This window comes from Podarcis muralis, chromosome 7 (assembly GCF_964188315.1).
Source record: "Podarcis muralis chromosome 7, rPodMur119.hap1.1, whole genome shotgun sequence".
NCBI lineage: Eukaryota > Metazoa > Chordata > Lepidosauria > Squamata > Lacertidae > Podarcis > Podarcis muralis.
Genome location: NC_135661.1, coordinates 88,455,743 through 88,476,585, shown reverse-complemented (window position 1 = coordinate 88,476,585; position 20,843 = coordinate 88,455,743). Strand labels below are relative to the sequence as shown.

At 52.5% G+C, this 20,843-nt stretch overlaps 1 protein-coding gene across 2 annotated transcripts; it reads right to left on the bottom strand.

Moving 5' to 3' along the window:
- Nucleotides 1-3,363: 3,363 nt before the first annotated feature.
- FOSB (FosB proto-oncogene, AP-1 transcription factor subunit) lies at nucleotides 3,364-13,155 on the bottom strand. Of its 2 annotated transcripts, XM_077932394.1 has the most exons (5): nucleotides 12,383-13,155; nucleotides 9,164-9,478; nucleotides 8,249-8,356; nucleotides 6,222-6,506; nucleotides 3,364-6,121 (listed from the first exon to the last, which is right to left on the bottom strand). In XM_077932394.1, the coding sequence occupies exons 1-5, from the start codon at nucleotides 12,512-12,514 to the stop codon at nucleotides 6,056-6,058; spliced, it is 906 nt and encodes a 301-aa protein (XP_077788520.1). In that variant the 5' UTR covers nucleotides 12,515-13,155; the 3' UTR covers nucleotides 3,364-6,055. The 2 variants fall into 2 exon arrangements, with proteins under 2 accessions (XP_077788520.1, XP_028598217.2); XM_028742384.2 differs by having other exon boundaries at nucleotides 3,364-6,506; nucleotides 12,383-13,153.
- Nucleotides 13,156-20,843: the final 7,688 nt, after the last annotated feature.

The following is a 20,843-nucleotide window of genomic DNA, read 5'->3' as shown; positions in this document are numbered from 1 at the left end:
GCGATGGCGAAGGTGCGCGCACCTTCCGCATCGCTCTGGGACCTTGCGCGGGCTGGGGGCGGGGGAAGCCGGAGCTTCTCCCGCCCCCAGCCGCCAGAGCAGGTCAGAGAGTGATGGCGAAGGTGTGCGCACCTTCGGCATCGCTCTGGGACCTTGCGCGGGCTGGGGGCGGGGGAAGCCGGAGCTTCTCCCGTCCCCAGCCCCCAGAGCAGGTCGGAGAGCGATGGCGAAGGTGCACGCACCTTCCGCATCGCTCTGGGACCTTGCGCGGGCTGGGGGCGGGGGAAGCCGGAGCTTCTCCCGTCCCCAGCCCCCAGAGCGGGTCGGAGAGCGATGGCGAAGGTGCGCGCACCTTCGCCATCGCTCTGGGACCTTGCACGGGCTGGGGGCGGGGGAAGCCGGAGCTTCTCCCGTCCCCAGCCCCCCGAACGGGTCGGAGAGCGATGGCGAAGGTGCGCGCACCTTCCGCATCGCTCTGGGACCTTGCGCGGGCTGGGGGCGGGGGAAGCCGGAGCTTCTCCCGTCCCCAGCCCCCCGAACGGGTCGGAGAGCGATGGCGAAGGTGCGCGCACCTTCCGCATCGCTCTGGGACCTTGCGCGGGCTGGGGGGATAGCTTCCTTAAGCCTGGAGAGCAAGAGGGGTCGGTGCGCACCGACCCCTCTCGCTCTCCAGGCTTCAGCGAAAGCCTGCATTCGCGGCGATGGGATGTGGGAGGGAGGGAGCTCGCCGCCCCGCGTGTGCTCGCCGCCCCGCCTCTCGCCGCCCGACTCGCCCGCCTCCCTCCCACGGCACACTAGGCAACGTCTCACGGCACACTAGTGTGCCGCGGAACACCGGTTGGGAAACACTGCTCTAGAGTGAGATGGGCGCACAACCCCAGAGTCTGTCAAGACTTGCCCGTACGGGCAGGGGTACCTTTACCTTTACCTTAACTGGTATTCTGAATTATTGCTGCCTCCAGCTGCCATCAACAGCTCTTCCATGAATTCCTCCAATCCTCTTAAAGCCATCTGGGACCCCACATTTAAACTCTTCGCTGGTCTCCTGCTGGCCCTAGTAGGACCAACTTGACCAGTTAGCCCTGGTCTAACATCATTTGATGTTTACTGACTGGGGTTTCCCGCCCCCGCACCCCCAAAAATGACCCCTGAATTTTTGAACTTTATTGACATTGATGCTGCATTTATGTTGTATTTTATGTTGTTTCTATGCTGTTTTTAAGTCGCATTTTAATCAATGTTTTGTCTTTGCTGTTAGCCGCCCTGAGCCCAGTTTTTAAACCCGGAAGGGTGGGGCATAAATAATAATTTAATTTAATTTAATAAGTTGGTGGCCAGCCCTGCCTCCTGCATGTGATGGCCTGGGACTCGGGCTCGGACTCGGAACCAGAGGTGACTCAGTCTGCACCGGATCCTTTGCCTCAGGCACCATCTGAACCAAGTCTGGGGCCTGATCCTGAAGAATCCCAGGTTCCCCTGCAGCAAACACCAGCTGGGCCGAGTCAGGGGCCTGATCCTGCCCTGGCTCCAGATGCGGGGATACCCTTGTTGCCTCCAGCTGGGCCATCACTTACAGCTGCTCCGCTACCGGTTGGGTCAGGGGAGGCTGAGGCGGCCCCTGGGTCTAGTCACCCACCAACGTCTCCCGAGCTGCAGAGACTGAGGTCTGAGAGAAGGAGAGACCTGAGTACTTGCAGGAGGAGTGCTTGCCTTCGGGCAAGACAGGGAGGTGAGTCGACGGGGGATCAGGACCGGCCGCTACCCCGACAAAGATAAAAGGCTGTCGGACCCTGCCCCAGGTTGCAAGAGCAACATTGCTGTATGCTAGATCCTGCCTGAGATCCTGTACCTGTCCTTGCCTGGTTTCCTGCCTTGGCCCTGTCGGACTGACTCCCAGCCGAACCTTCGGATCCTGGACCGCGTTTCACGGCTTACCCCCAGGCCCAGCACACTGCGGTAGGGAGTTCCACAGTTTTAACTATGTGCTGTGTGAAACGGTAGTTCATTCTAGTTCCAAACTCTTTAAATCTTTGGAATTCAACGAAAAGCAGGGTTGGTACGTTCAAACCAAAAGTTGGGATGGAAGTCGGGGTGGGGTGGGGAAGGTGACATGCAATTGGGATCCAGACGGAGGAGCATCAAAGTTTCCTAGTCTTGCAAAACTGTCTTTATTTGCTATTTTTGCTAGCTAGCCAAGGTTAAGTGCAGGGAAGAGTCACCAGCCGGGTCCAGGAGTTCTCTCCTCTCCTTCCTATCTGACAGCCCCCCCCCCTTGCAAAGGACTCTATAAGGGCTCTTGTGTCCCCCCCATAAGGGAAGATTTTCTTTTATTACTATGGAATGCTGGGAAGAGCCTACAAGATTCCTCCCATGTAGAAGTGCCACCTAGGAAATTTGTGGAAGAGAATGCGGCTACCAATCACTACCAGCCACAGGGGCTATATTCTGCCCTCTACAGTCAGAGGCAGCAAGGCTGCTGAATCCGAGTTGCCAGAAACAGCAGGAGGGTTGCTCTTGTGCTCGGATCCTGCTCGCAGGTTTCCCATCATGGCTGGCCCCTGTGAGAACAGGATGCTGGACTAGTTAGGCCCCTTTGTCCTGATCATCATCATCATTTATTTTTTATACCCTGCCCATCTGGCTGGGCTTCCCCAGCCACTCTGGGTGGCTTCCAACAAAATATTAAAATACAATAGTCCATCACACATTAAAAGCTTCCCTAAACAGGGCTGCCTTCAGAGGTCTTCTAAATGTCTGGTAGTTGTTGTTCTCTTTGACATCTGGTGGGAGGGTGTTCGACAGGATGGGCGCCACCACTGAGAAGGCCCTGTGCCTGGTTCCCTGTAACCTCACTCCTCGCACGGAGGGAACCGCCAGAAGGCCCTCGGCGCTGGACCTCAGTGTCTGGGCAGAACGATGGGGGTGTAGACGCTCCTTCAGGTATACTGGACCGAGGCCGTTTAGGGATTCAAAGGTCAGCACCAACACTTTGATCATGGGTTCTTTTGAATTTTAGACCCTGGATTTAAGGGTTGTAACTACACACATACACCCCAAAATCTGCTTTCCAGGAGATCTAACCGTGTGTGCTTTCGCTTAGCATCCTGCAGAGGGCACTCCAACACCAAGGAAGGTCCCAGCGCATAAACATGGCAAGCCAACCCCAATAGCAGCTTCTGCTACCCGGCCACCCCAGGGTCTGCCCCGCCCTGAACGTGAAGGGTTAAGGCACAAGGTGATGGGGGTTTCGGTGCGGAGAAAGCCAGGCAGCTCTATGGCTCGAGGTTTTTCTTCTTTTTTTTTTATTGCACCTTAATGTTAACTTTACAGGAGTTTGAAAAAATAGAGATCTTATATCCATCGTTAAAAAGTGCATTTTTCAAAGCTGTCTTTATTTGCTATTTTTGCTAGCCAAGGTTAAGTGCAGGGAAGGAGTCGCCAGCCGGGTCCAGAGTTCTCTCCCCTCCTTCCCGTCCGACGGCCCCCCGCTGCTGCTTAACAAAACAACATCACACAAAAAATAATATTACAGCACAAGGGGGTAAAAATAATATAATAATTATTATAATAGTTAAAAAATTAAAAATATTCCCCCGTTTCCCCAGCAAGTGTATAATAAGCAATTAAAAATAAAAAAAATAAAAGCCGGTTAAAATAAAAGTCCATAAGATTAAAAATAATTTTGGTTTAAAAAAAAAATTAAACACAACATTGAAAGCTTGGTCACGAGGAAAGTTTTTTGGAAACATCCTGAACGGCGTGCTCTAGAGCTCCATAAAAGCGACAAGGCAGCTTTTTTTTTGTTTTTCCGTTTTACCCCAGTCCATAAACACACTCGTGTGGCAGGTTAATAAGAGGCAGCGCGGTGTCAGAAGCGGGCAGCGCTGTTGCACAAGATCACACACAAGAGATACACAAGAGCCGCTTGGCGTTGGCAACTGAAGCAACAGGGTGCAAGGAGACCCTGGGGTGGGTTGTGGGGGCCACTTCACAAGCAACACGGCTGCAAACTGATTGAAATGCTGGGACAGGCTGGGCCACCGACACTTTTCAAAAAGGGAGCTCACATTTGAGGATCTGGGGACCCTAAAGTGATATCCACCAGGGTGCAGCGAGTTAGGAAGGAAGCCAGAAGCCCAGAAATTAGGAAAGGCTGCAGGCGGGGATGGAAGTCAGCTAAATATCCAGAGTTTTTTTTCCTCACCAACAGTGTCACCAAGGGAGAAAAGGGTGGTGGGGGAGAAGAGCCAGCTTCAAAAACCACGGATACATCAAGCAAAAGGAAACAGGCAGCTTAAAGTACATAGTGTCACAATATCGAGGGTCGGGGAGGAAAGCATCTATACAAGGAGGGGGGAGAGAGGTCCGTTCACAGTATATCACCAAGCGCAGCTCCCCAACATACCGGCAAAACGGTTGCCACCCACCCACGGGAAACCGAGCAAAGGCAGTAGCCCCTAGTGGGAAGAGGATTCATTCGGGGGTGGGGGGGGGGATGTGGCCAAGTTTAAAAGGCGGTGGGTAGACCCAACACAGAGCTGGCCCCCCAACCAGCTGGACAAAATTAAGAGACGTGGCGTTCCACACAGCCCACTGTGCAAATTCCTAGCGAAAAATCTACTTTTCCTTTTTCTTTACAAGCATGGAGGCTGCCATCCTCTAAAAGGCTTCTGTATTTTCTGACAGGCACACCAGGGCTGCCAAACTATTGCACAAGTTAAAAATCTGGTGAGTTTTGCAGCTGAGGTTCTCATTAAGTTTTCAATTTTGTATTGAACTCAATATATATATATATATATTAACACAGCATGAAGAAAAAGAAGAAAACTACTTTTTCTTCATACTTTGTTAAGAGCAAATACTTTTCTACTGCCCTTTGATTATATTCCCAGGACATTCACCAAAGCGCCTAAACTGGTAATCGTGTGAACTGGAATAATTTCTGCTGGCAAGCCTATTAAAGTAGACTTGCTCCTCTGTGAGTTAAGGGTGCAACTCATAAGGAACTGAATTCTGTTGCGCTAACTTCTGAGTAAGCATGCACCTCTGATCAGGCAGCAAGCTTAAACCACACAGAAAACAAGAGCTTTTAAGCACCATATTCTAGACTTTTTTTTTTTTTTTGAGGTTGCCAGTAGGCACCTGCCAAAATAAATTGGGAAAGGATGGTCACTGGCTGGTCAATCTCTCAACCACGTTTCATAGTGCAGGCCGATAACTTGGGAAAGTGCCTTGAGAGTGCCCATTTCTAACCATGCAGCTGGCAGAAGATTGCCAGGCAATGTAGGGTCTGCTAAAACAGGGGGGAGGGAGCCCACCCCCATTCCTCCTCATTCCCCCTTCTGAGAGGTCATCCCTTTTTGCTCGGCTTCTTACAACAAGACGACCCCTTGGGGTCCCTTTCCAAGTCTACAATTCTATGATTCCATGAACAAAAGGCAGCAAGAATCAGAACCGTCGTCACAGTCCACACTCAGCCAAAAAGTCCACCTTCGGCAAAAGGCAGGGGCCCCGTTTCCCCCCCAGAAAGCAAGTTTTCGGCTCAGAGTTCTTCCGAGGCGGAGGGTAGATCATCCATCGCTGCAGCCCAGAAACATCCTTCCTCCTTCACTCTCCCACTTGGAAATTGCAAAGCCCAAAAAACAAGGAAATGTTGAAAGCGACCGTCGACACACAAAAAGGCGTTCCACTCACTGCACCTCGGCAGTCTGAACATCAACAACAACAACATGGTCACAGAGCTTGTGATTGTGGGTGCTGGTGCAGCGAGGGCTGGCGGGTGACTTGGTCTCTTTATAGATAGATATTGGTGTTTTAAAGGTTCGATGCTCCCAAGTTGGCGGGTGCGCATTTGCCATTTCTCTCTCTCTCTCTCTTGTGCCCCCCTTCGCTTAATGCAGAAGTTTGCGCACGTGGGTCGTTTTGGTTTGGTTTTTTCCAATGGAGGTCAGGCAGAGAAAAGGTTTCGAGATTGGGAGGCGGTTGGGCTTTTGTGTTTTGTTTTTGCGTGTTGGTTTTGTTTTTGAGTTTCACAACGCAAGGAGTGAGGGAGAGTTCAGGGAGTCCGAGGACTGGTCGCTGCTGCTGTTCCGCTGGTGTGTGGCTCCGCAGCTGGCTCCCTCTGGGTAGGTGAAGACAAACGAAGACGTATAGGAAGGGTTAGCCGGGTACGGGTCGGTCAGCTGTTCACCATGTGAAAAGTAAGAACTAGAAAACGCTACCTCCGCGGGGGACAAGGCCTGCACTCCGCCAAGGGTCTGCTGGTAGTGGAGGGGCAGCGACGAGTAGGCCGTGGGGCCAAAGGGGTCCTCCTTGACCGCCAGGGCTAAAGCGCTCACCTCGCCCGAGGTGCCCGGCTGCCCGATCAGTTCTGGCACGTCCTCGTAAGGGATCTTGCAGCTGGGCTTGTGAGCCACCAGGACAAACTCCAGCCGTTCGCGCTCCTTCTGAAGCTCCGCGATCTCCGACTCCAGCTCAGCCTTCTCCTCCTCCAGCTGGTCGGTCTCCTGGGGAAGGAGCGGGGACATCAGCGGAGTCAGCAAGGAAGCCATGGGGGGGGGGGGCAAGGAAGGGGAGGTGAGATGGTGTGGAATTGGGGAGCTGGGTGGGACACCACCAGTTCCCTGGGTGGTGTGTCTGGCCAAAATTCCCCAGAATCTCAGGACCGCAATACCTCAAGGACCGCCTGTTTCTATATGAACCAACCCAGACCCTGATATCATCTTCTGAGGCCCTCCTTCGTGTGCCTCCTCTGCGAGAGGTCTGGAGGGCGGCAACACAAGAACAGGGCCTTCTCTGCAGTGGCTCCCCATTTGTTGAATGCTCTCCCCAGGGAAGTTCGCCTGGCGCCTTCATTATACACCTTTAGGCGCCAGGCAAAAACATTCCTTTTTAACCAGGCCTTTGGCTGATCTGATTGACATCCTATAGCCTTTTAAAATGTGTTTTGCTTTGTGGGGGCGGCTATTGGGTTCTTGTTTTTCTTTTTATTAGGTATTTTGTGGCTTTATATATCTTGGGTTTATTCTGTGAACCGCCTGGAGACCCCCGGGTACAGGGCAGTATATAAATTCAAATAAATAATAATAATAATAATAATAATAATAATAATAATAATAATACTGTAACAACAACCACCACCAGAAGGTTGGTGGTTCAAGCCCACTCAGGGACGCCTGTGGGTAGTCCGCATCTGCCATCTTGCCTCGCTGCCTGCTCCTAGGTTTTTTTTGATGGGGGGGCCATCCCAGTTTTGGGGGGCACTGCAGTCAGGGAGTCTGCCATTTCTTCCTGCTCTATCCAAGCAAGCGTCCCTTTGCCCTCTTTCAAAATGGCGCCTGCAGGACCAGAGGGGCCACCGCTGGACGAGAACCGCTCCGGCCAACAGACTCTATGGCGCCCATTCCTCTAGCATCCTCCAAGATGGCGGCCTAGAGCTGTTACCTACACTGCAGGGATAGTGGAGGGAAAAGCAAGAGGAGACCAACCCCCTCTCAGCTTGAAGCTCAGGAGAAGGGAGGAACTGGGGTTTGCCTGGTCCCCAAAAGATGGGGATGAGCTGTCCGTTCTTGAAGATTTGTAAATAAAGCTTGTTATCCTAAATAAGGGTGCCCAAAACAGATTAGAACAAGCCATAAGGAGAAGGGCATTAAAAAGCGGCGGTTGCAGCCTATTTGTTTTTTTAAAAAACCAACACCTTTTTCAAATATCCTAATGGAAGAAAAAGCATTTCAAACTCTTTGCCCTGATAAACCTGGATTTCAGGGCTTCAGTGGAGTTTTGGAAGCTTTGGGGCTGTGTGGGGTTGGAGGGCGAGAAGGGCAGGAACAGGCGATACATTCCCAGACAGACTCTTTGGCTTTACCCCACGGTCATAGGGAATGAAATAATTGGCCGTTTGTGGCCCCTTAAAATGGTAATCCCCGCCACGCAGAGACAACATGGGGTAGTGGTTAGAGCCTGAGAGACACCAGGATTCAAACCCCCACTTGGCCGTGAAGCTGACCGTGAGACCTCCGGTCACAGTCTCTTTTCTCTCAGCCTGACCTACTTCGCTGGGTTGTTGCGGAGATTAAATGTGAGGGAGGTGGGATATAAATGCAACAGGCAGAAATTGGCCATTGAGCCGGGCAGAACAGCGCCCTGAGGCAGCTCCACCTCTCTCAAAGCTTGTGGGTCCCGTGCCCCCAAGGGCAGGGCCAGTGGCCCCCAAAAGCTCATGGCCAGCAAGTCCCGGTTTTCCACTCACCGCTTGAAGTCGGTCCGTCAGTTCACGGCGGCGATTCCTGCACTTGGCCGCTGCAAGCTTGTTCCTCTCCCTCCGGACACGGCGTTTTTCTTCCTCTTCGGGTGTCAGCTGCAAGGGCAGGAGAAAGAGGCGGTCAGTCCAAGACAATTCTCCCTTTCTGGACATGGCATCGTCCCAAAGGACTTTGCCACCACCTCTCTCCTGCAGGGCAAACCAGCTGCATCCATCCCTAATGAACCTTGGAGAAGCTGGTCTATCTTTGGACTTCATGAAGAGACAGAAGATCCCTTCCCCGGACTGGCTGTCAAGAATCCTGGGATCCACACAACCGACCCTTGCAGTCAACACTATCTTTCTGGTGGGACAGATGGACATACTGGGTTTTACTCCAGTATTCAACCCAGAAGAATACACTCAAGTAACCCTGTGAGACTCTTAATCTGAGGTTTGTGGGTTTGAGCATCGCATTGGTCAAAAGATTACTGCATTGCAGAAGGTTGGACTAGATGACTAATGGTCCCTTCCCAACTCTGCAAGTCTATGAAAAGATGCAGCAACCTCGGAGCACCAGATTTGGGAGGGTCAAGCAGCCCACCTTAGCTGGACGCTGCCCAGCCAGGAATCCAAAGTGGTTCCGGCTACAGTGGACTGGCAAATTCGCCGCTGCAATCTGGATAAATCACCCATACTTTCCCCCAAGCTACCAAGGGGGCGAGAGGGCAGAGAAGGCAACCAGCCAACATCCCACCCCAAATATATATATATATACCAAATGCAACCGTTAAGGCTGTTTGGGGAATCTGTCCAGCAGGGCCAAATCAAGGGTGCAAAACGATTTGAGTTAATAACCTCGTCGCCGGCTCCCCAGAGGAAGTTCCACAGGAGAAGCAGGGCCCTACAATCCTCCCCGCTCACCGTTTCCTCCCGAGTCCTTCGGGGCCGGGCCCTGGTGGAGCGTGGCTGGGCGGCAGGCAGCCCCGAGGGGCCGGCTCCGTAGGCAGCGCTCAGTCCTGGGGTGGAGTAGCTGGTCCCCGGCAGGTCGTAGGGGTCCACAGTGGGTGGCTGCTGCTGCTGCTGTTGTTGAGGCATTTGCTGGCCTGGAGGCTGCTGAGACTGGGCCATGGATGAAATCAAGGTGGGCTGCACCAACCACTGCAAGTCTTGGCTAGTCGATATGGCAGTCACTGTTGGCACAAAGGATCCGGGCATTTCCCCAAGGCCACTGCACTCCTGGAGAGGGAGAGAGAGAGAAAGAGGCATGCATGCTCAGAGGACGGCAGAAATAAGGTTTCCATGTTCCTTCTTCACGTAGCACCTTTGCAGGCAACCGTGGCCTAAATGATCCAGGTGACATGGATCATTCGCCCCCAAGGTGAATGCCTAACAAACGAAGTGTTCTGCTTTATCAATACAAGCTTTGTGGGAGCTAGTGTGTGCAGATGGTTTCTTCTCAACTTCATTCATTATTACGGTTTTTCAAAAGCAACCTTGGCCACTACCGAGAGGGCCTTCTCGGTGGTGGCACCCGCCCTGTGGAACGCCCTCCCACCAGATGTCAAAGAGAAAAACAACTACCAGACTTTTAGAAGACCTCTGAAGGCAGCCCTCTTTAGGGAAGACTACTGTATTTTAATACTTTGTTGGAAACCTCCCAGAGTGGCTGGGGAAACCCAGCCGGATGGGTGGGGTATAAATAATAAATTATTATTATTATTTAATGTTTGTAAGTCGCTTTGAGCTCATTTGGGGGGGGCGGAGAGAAAAGTGATGAGCAATAGCATGCTGCCCTCCAGGTGTTGACAGAGTTGGAATGGGATCCGAGGGTCATCTAGTCCAACCCCCTGCATTGCTGAACTACAAATCTCATCAACTTCAGCCGGTGTCAAATCCCATCAGCTTTAGTCCCAATGACACCTGGAGCACCAGCCCCATATCTAAGCCAAAGTGTCACCTAGCTAAGACCCAAGGGAGTTGGACCAGATGACCGCTTATGAGCCCTTGACAACTCTATGAAATAAGCCACCACAGCTGGCTCTGTCATCTAGTCCTGCCTGCCATCTAGGTTATGAGAGAGGAATTGCCAACTGCAGTGGAGATGCAAAACAGATATTCTGTCACTGAGCATGTTGGATTTCTGTTAAAAGAGTTGGTGGAAGCTTGTGGCAAAAACTGTTCCCTCTCCAGCTTGAGAACTGAATGCTAACCTCTCATTCCTTGAATAAGTGACATCAGGAAATATTAACAAATATCACGAGATCAAATGAAGGGGAAGCATCAGCCATCAGTGACTGCCACTACGATGGACCCTTTTAGGACAAGATACCAGCATTCTTTTTATTGCTTTTCAGGGGGAAGATGTGTGTGTGTGTGTGTGTGTGTGTGTGTGTGTTGTGTTCTGCACCTATACTGGGAATAATTGTCTCTGATTTGAAACCTTGGCTTTTTTCTCGTCTTTTTTTAGGACGAAACCTCAAAGCACACAAGCTACCAGAAGGTGTGATATAATAAGAGTCCCAAGTACAGTGTGATCTGAGGGGAAGAAAGCTGCCAGAGATTGCCCCTGCAGGTAACACAGCTCAAAAATAACTCTTAGACAAGGAACTCTAAAGCAACGCAGCTCCAGGTGGGAAAAAGCAGTGAATCGGAGGACAAAATGAGGCTCATCCCCAAAATTTGCTGCAAAGGGAAAGGGTTTCACCCGAGTGACGCTATGCAATTCACAGGGAAGCCAAGCTGCCTCCAAGCCACTTTATCTGGCCTTCCGCCCCACACTTCCAAATGGGTCGGGCAAGCACACTGCGGCAAGCACACTGATGCCCAATAACATCATTACCCATTTCCCACGTTCACCAGTGGGTCAGAGCAAGCCGTGGGGCTCCTCCATCCCTTCATTGCACCCCCTCTGAATTGCAGAAGGGTGCGCGCGCCCCTACAGAGCTCCCAGAGGACCAGGGACAACATTGGGAGGGCGAGCAGGCATGCATCTTCCTCTCCCAATTTAGCAAGGGAAGGAATGAGATGGATGCTTATTAGGGGCTGGAGCAAGGCCCACTTCTCTCTTCCAGCTAAAGGGGGCATTATGGAGTGGGGAGCTGGCAACTGCCCCCCGAAATATGGGACGCAAAGCATTGCACTCCTGCTCCTTCCACAGTTGGAGAGGATTATTTTTAGCATTTCCCTTTTGCTCTGCTGACTTGCACTAAGATAGAAGCAGCAGCAGCAGCAAAGACTGGAGGGGGCGTGGCCTCCCCTTCCCAGGCCCAGCCAATCCGCGCGCTCCTCCCGCCCGCCCCGCCCCTTAGCAACGGGGGTGGACCAGCGTTCCAAAATAACCCGCGCGCCTCGGGGAGGAGGAGGAGGAGGTGGAGGAGAAACGCGCCGTGCGTGCTTCACGTCAGCACGGAGGGTTCCAGCACGTCATGCGTTACGCACAACCCCGCCCCCCTTTCCCCCCTTTCGTCTTCGCGCTCGCCTCCTCCACTCCCCCCACTCGCGCATGCGCGTTCGAAACCCCGGAGGGAAGCGGGGTGCGGGAAGCGGAGAGAGAGAGTTGAGGAATGTGGACCGCAGGGGAGACTTGCGCGCGCGGGGAGTGTTTTGCGGGAGATCCGTTTCAATTGCTACTGCCGGAATATTTTAATTCTATTTTGCTTTCCAATCGCGGGTCGGACACCCGATCCGGAGAATTAATTTCCGCGTGCTTTAAAAACGAAATAAAATAGGGAAGAAGGGGGGGGATCTGTACCGCGATCGGGATCAATTTGGGAGGGGATCGGCCGAAGTGGGCAGGTGGGGCAAAAAAGGAAGGGCGGCGGGGAGGGAAGAGGAAAACGAAAAGCACATGCAGTTGCGGTGGGGGGGGCGTGAGAGTCCCCCGATAGGCAGACAGGCATGCAAGCAGCGGAGACCCCGAGCTGACCAGCGCTTGGATCAGGGGCTGGGGGTGCAGGGAGTTGCAAGGGGAGTAAGAAGGGAGCCCCGTCCCCGCCTCCGATCTCCTGGATCCCGGCGCCCGGAAGAGTCCGGTGCAAAGGACGCACCCCCCCCCCCCCCGATTCCCATGGCTGGACGAAAGAACCCGGCAGGCAAGTGTCCCCCCCCCCCACACACACCCCCGCTACCCGCGGCTCTTACCTGCGAGGAGGCGGCAGCGGCGGCCGTGGGGCTCCCGAAAGAATCCACCGAGGAGAGGTACTGGGACTCGGCCGAAGGGGACGAGCTGCACCGGGAGGTGGAGTCGTAGTCTCCGGGGAAGCCCTGATACATCTCCCTCGGGGGCGCCGGGGAAAGGCCGCGGCCTCGCCGGGGGCGCCTGGAAGCCAAGGTGAGCGCCGAGCACAGCCAGCCGGCCGACCCTCCCGCCGCTGCTGCCGCTGCTGCCGTGGTCGCCGCCGCCGCCGCCGCCGGATCCGAGGCAGGGGGCTCGGGGCGCCTGCGAGAGTTGCTCTTCTCCGGGTCGGCTGGCGGAGGGGGAGCCGGCTCCCTCGGGTCCCCCCCTTCGCTCTCCTTTCAATGCAACAGCATGGTCCCGAAGGCAGCGGCAGGCCGAAGTTCCACCGGTCGAGCCAACTCCAACCCCAACGCGCGCCCGGGAGAAAAGCCTCCCCCCTTCCCCCCAAAACAAGCAGCCAGCAATCCGAAGCGATCGGTCGGTTTCCGAGCAGTAGTGTCGGGATCTCCCCCTCCGGCGCTCGCTTCTGTCTCCGCTGCCCGCCGCCGGTCTTCCTTCCCGGGCCCGAAATCTTATGAATGAACCACGCTCTGCCTCGCAGCCTATTTATACAAGAGGGGGGCCGTGCCCCGCGTGACGTCAACCAGGAAGCGCGCCGATCCGGCCCCCCAAACGCGGATCCCCGGCGATCCCGGACCTCGCCGACCCCGAAACTCGGCCCGCGGCTCCCTCTCTCCCCGACCTCCCCGCTTGCCCAAAGGGGTCTCCGTGCGGGGTCGCCAAAGGGCTATTTCAGCGGGGATCCCTCGCTCCGCCCCGCCGGAGTTCCTGTGACGCAATTAGCCATATATGGCCTTGTCTCGGCTGTGTTTGTTTGGTATCCTAGCAATGACGTCAGAGGGAATCCCTTTCTCACAGGCCTCGCGGAGACGGCGGCGCTGGAGAGCTTTCGTGTTTGCCGCCGCGGCTTCTTATTAATAGAAACTTTTACTACCGTTCTAGAAATGGCATTGGGAGCGGGAGGCGCGCGGAGGGGAAGGCGGCCCCCCCAAGAAACCAACCCCCCCACATTAGGGGGGAAGACTCCGGGGGATGCTTTTAAATACCTGCCAAGGAGTAGATTTGTATTGTTGCCAGGAGGGTCGGCACTTAGCCCCACCTCCCCGCCAAATATATATATATATATATATAACAGTGTCACAGTTCACTCACGGGACTCATTGCCACAAGATGTGAGGATGACCCTTTTAGGGAAAGAGCGAGGGGACGGGAAAACAAATTCAGACAAGCTCCAGCAATCTACCGCCAATAATCCGCTTGCCTCAAAGGTAGATGGTTAATTAGACATTTATTTAATTTTTGCATACTGTATTACCATGAAATAAAAAGGTGTGTTGAATGAATTGTACAATACTTTGCCATTCACAGCCTAACATTCGTTGTTTGGAGGTAAGAGAATCATACACACACACACACACACACACACAATCTGAATTGTTGTATCACATTGGATGTAAACTAAATTGCTCTAAACTCTGAGCCTCACGTGTTACTGCCCCTCCCCCCACATCAGTTCACAAATGAGTTGATTGATCCCACTAATTAAAGCTTACATCTCTCATATTCTCCTATTTTGGAAAGTTCTTCAGGAGCCATTCTGCTTGTGACCCATAAATCTGCCTGAGCTTTCTTTTTCCCTCTTCCCTCACAATCCCTTTTTCCTTTTGTGCTGTGGGCAGGGGTTTTCAGTGACATTTGCTAAGCCCCTCCTCGACAGCTTCATTTGACTGAAGAGCAGGATAAAAACGCCTGGCATCCATAAGGAACATTCCCACCATCCTGGGAACATGGTGGCGCTTGCCCGGCCCCTGCATGGGAGTATGTTTTTATGATGAATTTGCAAACTAATCATCGTCACCCTTCATTCAGATGCTTCACTAAAAGCCCCAGGGCTGCGGCTCAGTGGTGGAACACCTGCTTTGAATGCAGAACGCCCAAGATTAAATCCTTGGCACCCCTGCGCCTCCCTGACCCAAACAAGAGTCCAGTTCTAATCAGAGGGGCTCTGGGTTCAAGACAGCCTGCAAGCAGCTTCCTCAGTTTCAGAGGGGTGGAGCCTCTGCTAGAGGGTGAATTCAGAGGTGCAAATCTCCTCTGTGGATGAACCGAAATATTGCCACTCCCACGCAGGCTTCACCTGACCTTTCCATAGCTTATGTAAGTGCAAGACAGACACACCCTTCCCAAGGGTTTGGATTGCCGTCTTGTTAAAATCCACTTTCGTCTAGAGGCTGGGAGTTCCCCAGGTTCCATTGCAACACCTAGATTAAAGGGTTTGACAGTGGTAACATCTTCAAGTGTGCTGATAGCATGTATGGAACATAATAAGCAGTTTTATACTGAATCAGACAACTGGGCGGGCCTGATTTATTATTGATTACGCTAATTGGCAGTGTCTCGCCAGGATTTTGCGCAGAGAGTCTCTCCTGACCCTATCTTGGAGATGCTATTTGAAGTGCTAAGATGCTATGAAGTGGTCGATAAAGGACAATGAAGTCGTAAAAATAAGATAGCAGTTCCTCTGAGCACATCCAGAAATATAGCACAGAACTAGGAACATAGGAAACCATGGTCCCCCGCCCCACCAAATGGAAAATTGCCTCTGAACATGTGCAGATTGGCCTTTACATATCGCTTGAGTATCCACAAACAGTTTGGGGTGAGTTTCCTGTTCAGAGGACTTGTCTTTTAGAAGGGGCTATGACGCGGGTGGCACTGTGGTCTAAACCACAGAGCCTAGGACTTGCTGATCAGAAGGTCGGCGGTTTGAATCCCTGTGATGGGGTGAGCTCCTGTTGCTCGGTCCCTGCTCCTGCCAACCTGGCACCCCAAAAGCACCCCAAAAAGTGCGAGTAGATAAATAGGTACCGCTCTGGTGGGAAGTTAAACGGCGTTTTCGTGCGCTGCTCTGCTCTGCTCTACTTCGCCAGAAGTGGCTCAGTCATGCTGGCCACATGACCCGGAAGCTGTACGCCGGCTCCATCGGCCAAGAAAGCGAGATGAGCGCCACAACCCCAGAGTCGGTCATGACTGGACCTGATGGTCAGGGGTCCCATTACCTTTATGCCCTGGCTACCCTCTTGTTAGAAACTGAACACCAACTAATGAGCAGTTGTGAGGTGCAACCTCTCACCTCCCAGAGAATGAGCTGCATAGTCGTAACTTCGTGACCCCCTGGACCAGAGCACGCCAGGCACTCCTGTCTTCCACTGCCTCCCGCAGTTTGGTCAAACTCATGCTGGTAGCTTCGAGAACACTGTCCCACCATCTCGTCCTCTGTCGTCCCCTTCTCCTTGTGCCCTCCATCTTTCCCAACATCAGGGTCTTTTCCAGGGAGTCTTCTCTTCTCCTGAGGTGGCCAAAGTACTGGAGCCTCAGCTTCAGGATCTGTCCTTCCAGTGAGCACTCAGGGCTGATTTCCTTCAGAATGGAGAGGTTGGGTCTTCTTGCAGTCCATGGGACTCTCTAAATTACAAAGCCCCAAATGCTGCAGCCTTTTCCCATAGGGGGGAGTCGCTCCACCCCAATTTATCATCTTGTTTGCCCTTTGCTGAACCTTTTCCAACTCTGCGACACCCTTTCTGAGCTGAGGCGACCTGAACTGTTCACAGTACAGTGGTACCTTGGGTTACAGATGCTTCAGGTTACAGACTCTGCTAATCCAGAAATAGTACCTCGGGTTAAAAACTTTGCTTCAGGATGAGAACAGAAATCACGTGATGGCGGCAGCAGGAGGCCCCATTAACTAAAGTGGTGCTTCAGGTTAAGAACAGTTTCAGGTTAAGAATGGGCCTCCAGAACGAATTAAGTTCTTAACCCGAGGTACCACTGTACTTAATTCATTCTGGAGGTCCGTTCGTAACCTGAAACTGTTCTTAACCTGAAGCACCACTTTAGCTAATGGGGCCTCCTGCTGCCACAACCGCGTGATTTCTGTTCTCATCCTGAAGCAAAGTTCTTAATCCGAGGTACTATTTCTGGGTTAGCGGAGTCTGTAACCTGAAGCGTCTGTAACCTGAAGCTTCTGTAACCCAAGGTACCACTGTATTCCAAATGCGGTTGAAAACCTCTGGAGGGACCCCAGGTTTGGGAAGGCTGGGCTGACTCTTAATAAAAGGGGGGTGGTCCGATCTGCCCTGCCAGGGTGAACCAGCTCCCCTTTGATCTCAGGGGAATAAGCCAAGATGTCACCTTCCTGGAGCCCCTCCCTCGCTTCCGGGGAGGTTTTAACAGGTGTTTCCAGGGAAGGCTAATCTGCCCATCCCACACTAATAGCTTTCTAATGCTCCACCCAGCGAGGAGCTGATACTGAGGCCAAGGCAGGGGATTTATGTAACCTGCAGGTGAAAAGGGAACGCCTCTCCATGCCAGCCTGACTGCTTCTTTTGCCATGTGATTATTCCACAGTCTTCCCCCTCTCCCTTAGCCAGTGCCTCCTGATCAGCTCCAGATGTGCTCTAAACAGCTGGTGTTGAGGAAGAGCTTCCCTTTTTATTTTTACTGCTCATAGTCATGATGATCCTGCGAGACTAGGATTGGCTGGGCCAGGCATGTCCAACTCCCAAGAGACTGCAATCTTGTTGTTGTTTAGTCGTTCAGTTGTGTCCGCCTCTTCATGACCCCCTGGACCAGAGCACGCCAGGCCCTCCTGTCTTCCACTGCCTCCCGCAGTTTGGTCAAAGTCATGCTGGTAGCTTCGAGAACACTGTCCCACCATCTCATCCTCTGTCGTCCCCTTCTCCTTGTGCCCTCCATCTTTCCCAACATCAGGGTCTTTTCCAGGGAGTCTTCTCTTCTCATGAGGTGGCCAAAGGACTGGAGCCTCAGCATCAGGATCTGTCCTTCCAGTGAGCACTCAGGGCTGATTTCCTTAAGAATGGAGAGGTTTGATCTTCTTGCAGTCCATGGGACTCTCAAGAGTCTTCTCCAGCACCATAATTCAAAAGCAACCATTCTTCGGCGATCAGCCTTCTTTATGGTCCAGCTCTCACTTCCATACATCACTTCTGGGAAAACCATAGCTTTAATTATACGGACCTTTGTTGGCAAGGAGATGTCTCTGCTTTTTAAGATGCTGTCTAGGGTTGTCATTGCTTTTCTCCCAAGAAGCAGGCGTCTTTTAATTTTGTGGCTGCTGTCACCATCTGCAATGATCATGGAGCCCAAGAAAGTAAAATCTCTCCTACATTTATAAAAACTCTTTCAGTGCAGCTGCACCAAACTTCGGAACTCCCTGCCTATTGACACCAGGCAGCTGTCTTCGCTGTCTTCTTCTTGGCATCTGCGAAGAAACTTTTGGTTTTGAGAGGCGTATGTTGATGCATGTTTTAACCTGTCCTTAGCTGAATGCCGATTTGAATTTTCAATTTCCCCCCTTACTGATTATTTCATCGTTTCATCCTTTTTGTAAACTGCTTCAGGTTTCTTAAATCAAGCAGTGTGTCGATTGTGAGAAACGAAATAAAGTCGTACATAACATCGCTTTCAAATTCAACACGAATATTATAAGCCGCCCTGAGCGGTGTGTTTACACTGGAAGGGCGGGGTATAAACACTCTTAAACAAATGAAATAAGCTGAAATTAAAGGTTCTCCAGGGTGGCTATAAACCTGCAAGCCTGGATCTGCTCTGCGTGATCCGGCGAGGCGACTCTTGTGTTCTCGATGGGCGTGAACTGAGAAGGAAACGGGTGGGCACCCTGCCAGGATCATGCCAACTAGGCTGGTACAAAGGGATGGGAAACGGCCTCCAGATCCGGAACCGCAGTTCCTGGTCTGATCAGCAATGCCTCTTCCACTGGCTTTGTTCGTGCCCCTCATTTGGGTGGCAGTGGAAGGGGCAGGCCAGACTTGGCGCCCAGATTGTTCTGACGGCCTTTTTCTTGAGGCATAAGGGCGAGAAACCCACGGGAGTAGCACCCAAAACCATTCATCAAATGCACTGGGCGCCATTCAGCACTTGCTGGTTCCTAGAAATCCAAAAGGAGCAGCAGCGTGGTGATGTGGTCCGAGAGGGTCTAAGGTCAGCGTGGGCAGAGTGGAAGGACGAAAGGCAAATCGCCTCTCAATTAAGCTCCCTTTGTTACTGTTAATTGCCTGGGTGCATTCCTCCTGGCAGCTGGCTACTAGACTGGTACCTCGGGTTAAGAACTTAATTCGTCCGTTCTTAACCTGAAACTGTTCTTAACCTGAGATACCACTTTAGCTAATGGGGCCTCCCGCTGCTGCCACTGCACGATTTCTGTTCTCATCCTGAAGCAAAGTTCTTAACCCGAGGTACTATTTCTGGGTTAAAGGTAAAGGGACCCCTGACCATTAGGTCCAGTCGTGGCCGACTCTGGGGTTGCAGCGCTCATCTCGCTTTATTGGCCGAGGGAGCCGGCGTACAGCTTCCAGGTCATGTGGCCAGCATGACTAAGCCGCTTTTGGCGAACCAGAGCAGCGCACGGAAACGCCGTTTACCTTCCTGCTGGAGCGGTACCTATTTATCTACTTGCACTTTGACATGCTTTCGAACTGCTAGGTTGGCAGGAGCAGGGACCGAGCAACGGGAGCTCACCCCGTCGCGGGGATTCTTACAAATGTGGAACCGGGATTATGTGGCCCCTGTCGCTGTGCCAATTCCCCCGATCGAAGTGGCCAAATGGGCATATATGGGATAAGGTGATCTCGCAGGTGAACTGGTCCCAAGTTGTTAAGGGCTATTTATACACAAAGAGCAACGCCTTGAACCTGACCCAGTAGAAAACCAGCAACCAGTGCAAATCTCTGAACGCAGGCATTACATACTGACAAAGCGTCTCTGCTGCCAGCAATTGTGCTGCAGCATTCTTCACGGACAGCAGCTTCTGGAGGGAAACCTCACAGAGAGCACCTTGCAGGAATCCAGTCTTGAAGTAACTGGTGCATAAACACTTCTCTGGCTAGGCTTTCCTGGTCCAGGAATGGCTGTAGCTGTTGAACCAATTGCAGTTGGTTAAAGATGTAAATCAGAGCTTTCCAGTATACCTGAAGGAGCGTCTCCACCCCCATTGTTCTGCCTGGACACTGAGGTCCAGCGCCGAGGGCCTTCTGGCGGCTCCCTCCCTGTGAGAAGCCAAGTTACAGGGAACCAGGCAGAGGGCCTTCTCGGTGGTGGCACCCGCCCTGTGGAACGCCCTCCCACCAGATGTCAAAGAGAAGAACAACTACCAGACTTTTAGAAGACATCTGAAGGCAGCCTTGTTTAGGGAAGCTTTTAATGTTTAACAGACTACAGTGGTACCTCGGGTTACTTACGCTTCAGTTTACATACGCTTCAGGTTACAGACTCTGCTAACCCAGAAATAGTGCTTCAGGTTAAGAACTTTGCTTCAGGATGAAAACAGAAATCGTGCTCCGGCAGCGCGGCAGCAGCAGGAGGCCCCATTAACTAAAGTGGTGCTTCAGGTTAAGAACAGTTTCAGGTTAAGAATGGACCTCCAGAACGAATTAAGTACTTAACCCGAGGTACCACTGTGCTGTATTTTAATGCTTTGTTGGAAGCCGCCCAGAGTGGCTGGGGAAACCCTGTCAGATGGGCGGGGTATAAATAATAAATTCTATTCTATTCTATTCTATTCTGTTCTATTATTTCCAAATTCATTAGTGTGTCGGCTGCAGTGTGTAGGTGCATTCCTCGATATGTGTCCGTATCTCTCCTAAGGGGTTAGTTTAATCTCCGGTTTGCTAGTGCAACTGAATTACTGTGTCACGAAATGATGCACGTCTAAAAAAGTGTGCCACCAAGATGAAAAGTTTGGAAAGATGAAGCAATATTGAATTCCCTGTTGCAGAGGAATGTCTCTTGCCCCAGTTTGCGCTGGGCGTGAGTTTCTCTTTAGAGGCAAGGAACCTCCTGACTCGCTTGGCTGTTTGCATTCCTCTGGGTAAGGCTCATAACCACAAGGCAAAAGGCTTTCTCGCCGCTGCCACAAACTGATCTTCCCGGGGACAGTGACCAGCAGGCGAGACACAAATAATGACAAGGTGGAGCCTGGCCTGGCCATTTCTGCCTGGGTACCAAATATAGACCCCGCCAGCCTGCCCCACCAGCAATCAGACAGGACCCTGGCGAGGCTTGGCTATTCTGAGTAGCTGGTTTTCACCCCTGCCTTGCCCCACTGTGCCACCCCCTGTCTGTCTGCCCACTGCTGCTGCCATCTCATTGCTGTCTGATTCCCCCCCCCCCCCGCCCAAGCGACAGTGACTAGACAGAAGGGCTGCCCCCTTTCCCAACAAAGTCCCTTCCTCCCGTGGGGAAGCCTAAGTGAGGAAGGGCCACCATAGATCCGTGGCCCCTACTTCACATGCTGAATGCCCCGGGTTCAAGCCCCAGTGGCAACTC